This window comes from Elephantulus edwardii, unplaced genomic scaffold, assembly GCF_000299155.1.
Source record: "Elephantulus edwardii isolate Elephantulus edwardi_28Jun2011 unplaced genomic scaffold, EleEdw1.0 scaffold00004, whole genome shotgun sequence".
Taxonomy (NCBI): Eukaryota; Metazoa; Chordata; class Mammalia; order Macroscelidea; family Macroscelididae; genus Elephantulus; species Elephantulus edwardii.
In genome coordinates this window covers 36261961-36274438 of record NW_006399754.1, presented here as the reverse complement: position 1 = coordinate 36274438, position 12478 = coordinate 36261961, and the positions used below count along the sequence as shown (strand labels likewise).

Below are 12478 nucleotides of genomic sequence, written 5' to 3'. Positions count from 1 at the left end.
AGGCAGGCCCCCTCCTCTGAGGCCCCTTGCTAGGCAGGCCCCCTCCTCTGAGGCCCCTTGCTAGGCAGGCCCCCTCCTCTGAGGCCCCTTGTTAGACAGGCCCCCTCCTCTGAGGCCCCTTGCTAGGCAGGCCCTCTCCTCTGAGGCCCCTTGCTAGGCAGGCCCCCTCCTCTGAGGCCCCTGGCTGGAAGGCCCCCTCCTCTGAGGCACCCCTGGGCAGTTTGAACGTCCAGCCTCGCAGGGGTATCAGCATCCGTACCGCAGGGGCCTCTCTCAGAGCGAAGGGCCGACATGGATGTCAAAATCAGCTTGGGTTGTGGTGTTTTGTTACTCAACAATGTTTTGTCCAGACAGGTTACATAAATGGGTTTCTTTGCGTGCTTTCGAACCAAACTTCCTTCAAGCGAAGCACAAATGGCTGTATCACACGTCAATAAACCGGAGCTTAAGCTTCCTGCCTCATTAACTGATCTGTCCAGGACTAATCAGCATTAGTCAAATAACATATTTCACTTAATACTAAATCATGCTGCGCCACAAATCCCCCCACCTGTGGACTCTGTGAGGTGAAACAAAACATTCCGGCTGGTCCGCAGAATTCACCTGATCCATTAATCACAACTGCTCACTGGAGACACACAAGTTTCAGTTGCTGGTTACTATATGTCTGTGTTTCTAAAAGCAGCAAAATTCCTTGGGTGGAAAAACCTCAAAGACAAGTAAACCCCAAACCCCAAACTGTGAAGGGACCACAAGGCAGATGTTTGTCTAGATGAGAGCAGGAGAGATGGGGAGGAGGCCGGATCCAAGGCGACTTACCTTCTGCTCTGGTCATTGTGGAGACCCAGCCCAGTGGGGGCCTTCCTCTCTCCTGCTGACCCTCCACCTCTCCCAGAAGGCTGTCTTTATCCCCTAGAAATCTAAAAGCTAACCAGCAATACATCCACAGTGTGCACGAGTGGACCACGGTGATCACAAGCGAGCCACAGTGAGCACAAGCGAGCCACGGAGTGCACAAGTGAGCAAACCTGACTAAAATCTCAGCCTCACAGGACTCACTCAGGCAAGAAGAGAGACAATGATCGCAACAATAAATTGTAACAGTAAACGATAAAGTGTGTTTGTTGCTGATGGGCATCAGAAAAATCAATGTCAAATTCTGGTGACAGAGGAACGCTGTTGCACAGGGCTTTCTAGGCTGTATCTCTACAGGAACAGAGCCCAGGGCTTTCTCAGAGCCAGCAGGTGGATTTGAACACCTGACCTTTCAGATGGCAGTCAAGCACTTAGCCCATAAGTGCTCCTTAGTATGAAGTGTAAAACCAAAACCCACTCTTGTTGAGTTGATACCAACTTCTAGTGACTGTATAGGACAGAGCAAAACTGGCCCCCAGGGTTTCCAAGGCCTCCATCTTTGCAGAAGCACACTCCCACAGCTTTGGAGAAGCACACTCCCACAGCTTTGGAGAAGCACACCACACAGCTTTAGAGAAGCACACCCCCAACGGCTTTATAGAAGCACACCCCACAGCTTTGGAGAAGCACACCCCCACAGCTTTCACTCTTAGAGCAGCTGGTGTGTTCAAACCGTGGCCTCTTGGTCAGCAGCTGGACACTGTAACCACTGTACTACCAGGGCTTCAAACATGCACAAACCTGATCTTGTCATTCAGCATCAAGTGGCTTCTAAATCCAGAGCATTACCTCCTGTCCAGGGGTTCCAGCAGGAGTGAAGGTGGCGGGTGGCACAGTGGACACTGAAAGGTCAGTGGTTCCAGCCACTCCATGGGAGAAAGGTGAGCCATCTGCTCCCATCAGGACAATACACTGGGAAACCCCGAGGGGTGACCTGCCCACCCCACAGGCCTCTGTGGATCAGGAACAGCAGTAGGTGTGAGCTGGTTTGTGTTTCTGGTTTTGGAGGTGAAGGGTGAGTTAGAAGATTGAGTGACCTGAAAAAGCAGTTTCCTTCAGGGTCTCAGCTCTCCAATGCTGCTCTAAGAGCTACCATCAACTGGGTGGTTCTAAACAACAGACAGTTATTCTGTCAGTGTTCAGGCGGTTAGAAGTCCAGGTTCAGGGTACTGGCTCCAGAGGAAGCCCCCCACCGTCAGCTGCAGAGGAAGGTCCTGGCTCACTTCAACATCTGCACAGCTAGCATTCCCTGGAGCAGTCCACATGTGCTGGCCCTCTGAGGGGTAGCAGGGACCAGGGTCAGGACACAGCCCACACCTGGGGGTTCTCCAGTGCTGCTGAGGTCCCATCTCAGCCCACTTTCCCTTCCCTTTTATTCCTAGGGAGAGGAACGTGCCATACACCACCTTCTAGAACACTCCTCCATGGGATCAGGCTGGGGTGGGCTGTGACCTCCCACCCCCGCCCTCCTCCAGCTATCTCATGTACCCGATTCGGGGGCGTCATTCCGTAGCCTCCACATCTATCATTACACCCATGTATTCTGGGGACACGGTTCAATACATGACACACACACACACACAACCTCCTCCTTTTCTCTTGGGGTTTGAACCATAAGCCCCTTCATTTAGCAGCCCCAGTACTTAAAGCACGGCACCACCAGGGCTCCTTTAACCAGACAATAGGTCAGCTTAACTGTTTAAAAAAAAAAAGCCTGCCCTCAGCATTGTCCTCTATTAGATACTTATCCCCATGAGATCAATCAGGCAACAGAAACTGAGGGCCAGACCAGTGAGCGAGGCCAGCAAGGCCTGTTAACAAGGGAGGAAGGATACGGGAAAGGTGGGACTGGTCAAGCCACTCAAAGACCATCCTCCAGGCTCCTCAGCTGTCCATGGGGAGCCTCTCAGTTCATCCATGTACTTGTGGTTTTCAGGGTTGATTGTACAAAATGTTTTCACCGCGTAAATGGGATATGTTTTGAGCCGCAGACCATCAACTTGGAACCGACCCACAGCTGACTCCATACTGGGTGCTGTTGTTGTTAGCTGTGTACTGTAGAATCAGAACCAAGGCATAGCTGACCCTCCAGTGGGTTTTCAGAAGCAGTCAATTGTCTGGGAGGAGGTTGCCCATCCTTCTCCCGTGGAGCAGCTGGTGGCCTCGAACCGCATGCCTTCAGGATTGCAGCACAGCTTCTCGCCACTAGGCCACCAGAGCTCTTGTGGGTTGTTAGAGGCAATAAACCTCATGGGAGGAGATTCTTCACCCTTCTCCCATGGAGCAGCCGGTAGGTTCAAGTCACACACCCTTGGGATTGCAGCACAGCTGGGTGCTCACAGAGGGGGGAAAGCAGAGTGTGTATAATCATTCTGATATTGGTCTGGTTTCCCTTTCCAATCAAGTTAAATTGAGCAGCTTATCATGAAGGTAGAAATCACGAGCAAGAAAGAGGAAGCCTTGTGCACTCGTGTCCTTCAGCACCTGAGATTCCCGTGTCAACCAGACCAGGGTCTACCCAGGAGCAGCGGCAGCCTCAGCAGAGAACCAGAGACCGATGGGAGTCAGAGCTGAGCCGGGCCTGCTGCCCCATGGACCCTCAGCCGGAGGCGTCGCCCAGACTCACTGGAGGACGGTGGAAACACACCACAACTGTCAGGCCTAAGGGAGCTTTAAGACATTGACCTGAGCTGTGAGGCTGAAGGTCAAAGGGCCTGCAACTCCTGTGAACAGCTGTCTGGACTGAGGGACTGCTGTCCCTCAACAACAATAGAGCTATAAGACTGGTGTTGGAATTATTAGGTGCAGGGGCCATGACTGCTGTCACCCTGAAAAACAACCTAACTTCCCTAATGAAGCCCACAACCGTAAACACGGTTCTGTGAGGTCTGGGTCACTGCAACAGATTTCAGACCCCGCAGAGCAGTATAAGCATTCTTGTTTATCATCTGCTGTGACAACAGCTTTTACTGTCAGTCTGCCACGCAGAAGTGACCTGTGGGCAGCTGTGCTGCTGAAAGCTGTGCCATCGGGGTTTCAAAGGCCAGCAGGGTCACCTGTGGTGGACAGGCTTCGTCAGAGCTTCACGGTTAGGACAGACTAGAAAGCAGGACTGTCATACACTTCAATAAAAGGCCTTCAAAAACCCTATGGACAGTAGAGGAGTAGAGTTAGAAACAGGATGGAAGGTAGGGCCCTCAGATGAGAAGGCACAGGACAGGAAGGGTACAGATCTGCTGTCCATGGGGTCACTATGGGTTGTGGTCAACTCCATAGGACCTAACAACAGCTGGTGTTGGAAGGGAGCTCTGGTGGCCTAGTGGCAAGACACTGCACTGCAATCCCAGAGGTACGCAGTTCTCTGCTGGAGAAGGAGGGGGCAATCTCCTCCTGTACCAATCAGATCTGATTTGACGGTACATGTAAAAATAAAATTAAAAAAAGTTAAACACACACACACACAAACACACACAAACACAATGGGCATGAATGAAACACAATGTATATGCGTGATTAAAAAAAAAAAAGACTGGTTTTGGAATTAGCAGGTGCTGGGGCCCTGACTGAAGTTACAGCAATCGGTCCTGTAATGCGATTATTGTTGACAGGGCCAGTTCCCCTTTGTGGCAACGGTAGAGATCTGACTTGACCATCCTCATGCTGCATGTCCTCAGATGACTGTAGTGCTCGTTAGAGTACTGTGTATCCATTCTCAACAGCAACAACCGAGAAAAACTTTTTAACAACAAAATCTTTCCTTCCCAAGAAGGATGCTTATAGAGCATCTGGTATGACTGACAAGCATCCAAAAATATTTATTTAAAAAAATAACTACAAAGCTTCAAAGGAACAATGGTAAGACCTCCAGTTTGGCTGGAAGTCAGAAGGGAGAGTGTCACAGAAAACATGAAGGCCAAATTGCCCACCTTTCTTTCACATACTCACACCCTCCCCTTCACATACACAGACTCTTACACCCACAAACACACTCGCACACACTTGCATTCTGTCACACACACACACACGTACTCTCACATATATATCTTCTTTCTCACAACCTTACACACACCCCCCTCCCTCTCAGTCTCTCACACATACACACAATCTTACACAGACACAAACACATTCACCTACCTGCCTTCTCTCACACACCCACATACACTCTCACTCTCTCTCGGACTCACACACAGAAACATTCTCACCATGCTCCACACACACAGAGACACACACCCTCCTCACATTCATATACATACTCTGTTACACACAGACACAGACACACACTTTCTTTCTCACACACATACATGCCCAGCCCACCCCGGAACCAGGAACCCACAACAGAGCACTGAGCCCTGTCTTCTGAGTAGGTAGGGCATTTCCCACCAGTGTGTGTGTGTGTGTGTGTGTGTGTGTGTGTGTGTGTGTGTGTCCCTTCCTTCTAAACCTCAGGGCAGCAAGTGGCTTCACAATCACTGAAGTCCAGAAGGGCTCAGCAGTCCACAGCACATCCCCTTAGCCCATTTGCAAGGCAATGGAAGCCCAGAGAGGGTGGGGGCAGAGGAAGGAGGCAGCTTTGCCCTCCACCAGCACCGGGAGCTGTAAGGAAGAGGAGTGTCCTAGAAGCTGAGGCCACCCACCTGGGATAACAAAGCCAGGACTCCACCAGCCTGAGCCCTCCTATACCAAACTTCACAAGATGCTTTGTCTTTCAAATAACCTCAAAATGTCCCTAGTCTGTCTGAATATCTGTCTGTCTCTCTCACTCTCTCTCCCTCCCTCCCCCTCTCTTTCACACACATACTCACATACACACACACAGAAAGAATATCAAAGATAGGATGAAAATATCTCACAATCAAGTTAATTTAAGCAACCTTTGTAGAGAACAGCTGTTTGTTTCTTCTTTAAATACAATAGCGACTGAGTTTCAAACCCCAAAACATTTGACAGCAAAATTAATATTTTACAATAACTAGTACCTTAGTTTCAGAATCAGCAAAAATCCAGTGTCCACTTGTTACTGATTTCTTAGGAACACAAAGTCCACTGCATTTCTGGGAAGGATAGTTAGTGTTCAGAAAACTAATTGGTATGGATTAAATTCTATACCTGCAAAGTTAATTTGAGGGCTGAGAGTAGGCATGACACTCCCAAGCTTCTGTTCTTATGTGCATCTGAGTCACCTGTGACTCACAGCAACCCTACATACACAGTAGCTCTGACCTTTGCTCTATCCAGTCCCACTATTGAAAATATCAAAGGCCCGTTCATGCAATCCAAACTCCTTATGCTGAGCATGGAATGGTCGTAGGAGTCACCGGGAAAACAACTGCTTCCAGTTGGCACACAGGACTTCTTCAGCACACTCTGAAAACTGAGACCGTGTCATTTAAATCTCAAGTCACTTTGCAGAACGGTCTCAGAGGTCCTTCAAATGTCTTACTCTGCCTCGCATGAACTGCTTAAAGGAGCCCTGGTGGTGTGGTGGTTAAGGTTGTGGCTGCTGACCATGACGGGGTTGTCACGCAGCATGCGTGACTCGGCAGCATGCAGCAGCCCCCTTGAAGCCATAACCACGAGGTTCAGCATAAAACCAAAGTTGTGGGCAGGAAGCAGCCTCAGCAGCCCAGCCACACCTTGATGGTGCAGTGGTTGATGAGTGGTTTGCACCTCAGCTGCCAACCATGAGGTGGGGAGTTCAAATCCATTAATCCTTCCTCAAGAGCCACAATTTGGTGCAGTGGTTAATGAACTCAGCTGCAAAGCAGGAGGTAGGAAGTTCAAACCCATTAAGCCTCCTTAAGAGAAAGATGAATACCTCCAGCACTTTAAAGGAAGCGTCTTGGAAACCCTGTAAGTCTGCCCTCACGAGTCACTAGGAGTCAGAATTGATTCAATGGCAGTGAGTTTCCTAACTAGTGTTGTTGTTGTTAAGTGCCATCGAATCGTAGATGACTCATAGTGACCAAAAGGCCTGAACACTTGTATAACTTTCGTTCTTTCTCCAAGTTCATAGAGTTTCCAGAGGCAAGCCATTTCAGAAGTGGATGCCACTCCTGCTTCCAAACTTGTTTTAATTGAGAAGGTCCACCAAACACTGTCCACCATGGGTAACCATTATTGCATTTGACACATCAGTGTCTCAAAGACCCTAAAAAACTACTTGCCTTTTAAAATGCAATTGATGATGATAAAAAAACTGTTGAAAGAGGTGTCTCAGCTTTTGGAGAAAAATAAGTCACCGAAACGCATACACAAACCCCCTAACCCAAGGAAAGACACCCTGGTGGCACTGTGGGCTCAGCATTGGGTAGAAAGCCAAAAGCTCAGCGGTTCTAATCCACCAGCTGCTGGGTGGCAGAAGGCTGAGGCTGCCAGCTCCCATAAAGACGAAGCCTTGTAAACTGAGGGACAGACAGCTAGCTGCCCTCTGCCCTCTGGAGTGGGAACTGACCACACAGCTGTGGTTTGGGGGCTTAAAGAAACAAGACCTACTTTTGAACTCTTAGTGAAAGGAAGGGAAGAGAAGGCGTCTTTCCTGGACAACTTTGTCAGGTCATACAATACGGCCTGCTGTCAAAATCAATAGTACCTATTGCTAAAATGAGTCTCATGAGGCTAATCACCTGGGGGTGTGACGCCTGGCAGCTGGAGAGAGCACGCGGAACAACAATCCGTGTGTCACACACACGCATTCTGTATTCTCATATCTACTCATATTCTCACATCCGCTGTATTTAAGGCTGTAGAAGGGAGCTGGGAGGTGGATAACAGGCTGGCGGATGCTGTGCGGGCACAACGGCGCTGTGTTGCACGAAGAACTTCAGGGCGTTTTAAGCAAAGGCAGCCGAGCCCCGCCCTCCAAGATAGGTTTGTTTCTATGGAAGCTTCGGAAAATCCACTGAAGGAGAGAGCAGGCAGGACTGCTCAGGTGATGCCAGCCTTGTCACTTTTGATGCCTGGGCACCCCCCAGGGACTGTGACCTTATGGGCCTCACTAGGCGCTCCCCACGCTGTCTCTTCCCGGTCACCTCGGGATTCCTCCACATCCCCGGGAAGTGCTTGCTCTGCTCCCTGGAGATCTGGGATCCGATCTCTATGGACACCACGCTCCCAAGGACACTCCCTCGCGCCCGTTGCAGGATTTCTCTCTCCTATTCCCAGTTCCCTCCAAAGAATGCACAAACCCTTCAGGCACTACGAAGGTGGAAATCCCGGGGCCACTTTGACCTGGAGGGTGAACCCGGGGGTGGAGGGTGGGGAGCCCCCGTGGCCCGCGCGCCCTTCGCGCCCCTTCCACCTACCAGCAGGAGGTTGTGCGCCACCAGGTACCCCAGGCGCGCGCCGCCCCGGATGCCAGGGGCCAGGCGCCCCGTTGCGTAGCCGTGCCAGGCCACCACGTAGGGATTGTCGATGGTGATCCAGTGCTTAACCTGGCTGCCGAAGTGGCGGAAGCAGAGCTCGGCGTAGTCCCTGAAGAGGTCAGCCAGGGCGCTGTTGGCCCAGCCGCCATAGGCGTCCTGCAGGCGCTGGGGCAGGTCCCAGTGGTACAGGGTGACTACGGGCTGCACACCCAGCTCCCGGAGCCGCTCCAGCACGCGTCCGTAGTAGCGTAGCCCCTCGCGGTTGGGGGCGCTCGCGCTGCCGTTGGGGAGCACCCGCGCCCAGGAGATGGAGAAGCGGTAGTGGGTGACCCCAAGCTCGCGCAGCCCCTCCGTGTCACGGAAAACGTTGTTGTAGCTGTCGCTGGCCACATCTCCGTTGGCCGGTGAGGATGGCGACGGGGCGCCCGACGGGTGAGCGGGCGAGGGGTCGCCCGGGGGCTGCGAGGGCGGGTGGGTGAACGTGTCCCAGATGGACGGGCCCTTCCCGTGCTGCCTCCAGCCGCCTTCGGTCTGGTAGGCGGCGCTGCCCACGGCCCAGCGGAAGCCGTCGGGGAAGGCGGCGTGGAGCAGGCCGGCCGCCTCGGGGGCCGAGGGGCGCGCGAAGTGGGCCCAGGTCTGCGCGCCGTCCCCCGGCTCGGCGCTCACGCGGTGGCTCAGGGCCGCCAGCAGCAGCAGCAGCCGCGGCAGCGGCAACCGTGGCGACAGCAGCAGGGGGCCGCGCGTTGGGGCGCGCGGATGGAGGGCGCGGGCGGGCATGGTGCGCGGAGCTGGGCGCTGGAGCCCCGCGCGCGTCCTTTATCCACGCGCCCCGCCCCCGCGGGCAATCATTACCCGGGACCCGGGCGGGGGCGCACAGGCGAGCGGGCCCGAGAGGGGCGCAGACCCGGGAGGGGGCGCATCGGGCGAAGTCCGCGCATGGCTTCAACAGGCGCGCACCGGCCCACAGCAGAGGACGATTTGGGGGTCCCGCCGTTCTGGGTGCTGCCTCTCCCCATGGATGAGCCCTGCAGCCGCGGGAGAGGGGAGAAGAGGGAAGCGGCTGAACACCTCGGGCGCAGCTGCTCGAGGTCTCTGCGGGCCAGCCCTGCTAACCATCCTCCGTCCTCCACAGGGAGGCCCAGGATGAAGATGGGCGCTGCAGAGCCGGTAAGGGGGCTGCGCTCCCGGGGAGAGTGGGCCGGGCGGTGAGACCCTAGTTCCAGAGAAAGAGTCGGGTGGGTCTGTCCCGCAGGCCCTTTGCCAAGAGCCGTGGGTGGGACACACCCTGCAAGGGGCCCCCGAGAGCCTCCCTCCAGCCTCGAACTGGAGAAAGCCTTCCAGGAAGACGAAGTGGGAGCGCTCAGCAGCTAAGCAGAACGTCTGCAATTCGAATCCCACAGCCGGCTCCTGGAAACCCCACAGGAAGCTCCATTCTGCCCTGCGGGGCACTCTGCATCCTAAGAGACTTGACAGGAAACTTAGTGACACAGTGGTAAAAGCATTTGGCTGTTAACAGAGAAGCCTGCAATTGAAGCCCACCTTCTGCGGAAGAAGCGGCGGCAGTCAGCTTCTGTGAAGTCTGGAGCCTGGAAAGGCGGTGGGCAGTGGTTTCCCTGTGTCTTAGTTGCGTCTGGACAATTTCAATCTGGTGTTTGTTGGTCAATGTGGTGGCTGTCCCGGAAACTTCAGTCCACAACGAAACTGCTCGTGCCTGACATAGACCAGCTGAGTAACAAATCTCCTCTGCTTAAACTCCCTTTGCCTTTTTTGTTCTGTTGTGTCTGTTGTAGCAACAATCCCACCTGTGAGCCCATCATTTCTCTGTGGGAAGCTGTGGAGACATGTAAGCTGGAGCCGAGTTCCTGAATGAAGTCACCAGAACCTTGACAGGAAGCAGGGACCCAGGGCTGGACAAGCCTGGACCAGCACTCCCACTACCCCTCCAATGAAAGAGATTGGGACAGGTGTGCCATCCAGTGTCATTTTGCAGTGATAGATGTGACCGTGAGTAACAAGAGCATGTGGGAGAGCCCTGGTGAGGCACTGGACTGGTGACTGGAAGGCTGGGAGTTCAAGGCCACTGCTGGCTTCACGGGAGAGGGCAAAGCCATCTTTTCTCACCAAGTGGAGGGCCTCTGTGAACCATAACGGACTCACCACCTTGTGTCTGGTTGTCACGCATGTCCATGAGAAGTTTGAGGCCTGGACTCCACCTCTGTGACCTTGGGTGGGTTGATCCTCAAACCCTAAGGTTCTTCCTCTATTAAATGTGGAGTGGGAAACAGCATCTCCCCATGAAGATAAGAAAATAAAAGAGACTCAGGCACAGAATCCCTAGGAAAGTTGAACCAATGCATGGTGACCCCATGTGACCCATTCCTGTTCCTGGCCAGCCCCTTCTGATGCACCAAACCCCAAAGGGTTTGTTAGACAAGGCAAATCCATACCGAGGTGCAGCCAAGGAAAAACATTGGGAGCAAAACTCAAAATCATAAAGACTCGTCTTGCTGGTCTGATGGAGACTAGTGGAACCTCTCAGGCAATGGTCATTGGTCACCCGTCAACCTGCAGCTAAGCCCATGACTCACCTTCAGCCAGGCAGGTAGGTAGAACATACCCTGATGGGTAGACAGCCTATCAGGGAGGTTGTCACTTCCTAGAAAAGCAATCCTACAAGAGCAAAAGGGCAACGCTTGCCAGAGGAAAAAAAATTCCGAAGGCAAGGATAGCTGGATTAATGGAAATGGGAATCCCAGGGAGGACGTGGGAAGATGCTGTTATAACATAGGGACTGTCGGCATCTAAGTACTTAACCACTGTGTCACTATGGCCCCTTTAACACCTTTAGGCTGTTGACAGTCATGCTGAGGACAAAATTCAGTATGGAAATGTATGTATTTCCTTTCCTTGGATGCATCAATAAATTCTGGGCTGTTGGCAGCTGGAATCCCCCAGCTGACCAATGAGAGCCTGATGATGCGTCTCCTCCTATAAGATTTACATCCTCAGTGACGCAGAAGAGGATGTACAAGAGCTGGACAGGACTTTGATGGTGGTGGCTTTTATTTATGGTTTTAGTTGAGGTATAAATAACTTTACCTTCATAGCTAAAGCATAACAGAGAATAAATTTCTGATTCACAGAAGAACAAAGATGAGCGTCAAGGACTACAATCTTCAGTATGGGCTAAACTTCAACATAAAACAAAAATTCTCACAACTAGATTGATAAGCAATGGAGAAAATGAAAGTTGTCCGAGATTTCAGTTGACTTAGATCCGCCATGAAAGTAGCAGTCAGGAAATGATGCGTTTAATGGGAAAACCTGTGCCCAAGAACCTCTTTAAAGTACCGAAGAAAAAGATGTCACTTTGAAGACTAAGGTGTTTGCTGCCTTTTCAGTCACAAGAAAATACATATTATGTGGAAGCTGGACAGTGAATAAGAAAAGACTGAAGAAGAATTACTGCCTTTGACTTGGTGTTGGAGAAGAATGTTGACTAGACCGTGAATTACCAGAAGAATGAACAAATCTGTCTTGGGAGAAGGACAGCTGTGCTTCTCCATAAAAGCGGAGATAGTGAGACTTCTCTCACACTGCACGCATGTTACCAGATGGGGCCTGTTCCTGGAGGACGTCATGCTTGGAAAAGAGAGACCCACCAGAAGAGTGGCAGTTGGCTGCAGCGGTGGGCGGAGACACAGGATCAGCTGTGAGGACAGAGAGGACTGGACAGTGTTTCACACAAGGGTTCACTCAGAGTTGTGACTGCCTCATTGACACCTAACAAAAACAGGAAAATGTGAATTCCATGAAAACAAGCTGTGGCTTGTCCTCGGCAGCGTCTTCCGCCCCAGAACACGCCTGTGCGTGGTAGGTGTTCCACAAGTACTTATGGAGTGATTAAACCGTTGGTGAAGAGCAGCCGAGACAGAGGGTTGACAGTTCAGAAACCCTGTCCTGGCTTAGGAAAATGCACTGCGATCGGTAATGTCTTCCCTGGGCACAGGAAGGGAAAGTGGCCAAACGAACCCATATTTGACATCCTGTCTATGACCTGAATTACACATGACCCACACCTATTCTATAGAGACCTCAAGCAGATCTGGTGAGCTGGAACACAGAAGTGTGTAGCCCTGTTATAGCTTAAGTGCCAAGATAGCAAATGCCTTAGTTTGGGTTCTATAGAGGAGCAAAACTAG

The 12478-nt window shown here is 52.1% G+C and overlaps 1 protein-coding gene across 1 annotated transcript in view; it reads right to left on the bottom strand.

The window, feature by feature from the left end:
* The window catches only part of KL (klotho), a 34204-nt gene extending 25151 nt beyond the window's left edge, over positions 1-9053 (bottom strand). Inside the window, exon 1 of the mRNA XM_006879638.1 lies at positions 8217-9053. Within this exon, the coding sequence (XP_006879700.1) occupies positions 8217-9053 (837 nt within the window). The remainder of the gene's footprint in view (positions 1-8216) is intronic.
* Between the last annotated feature and the right edge of the window lie 3425 nt (positions 9054-12478).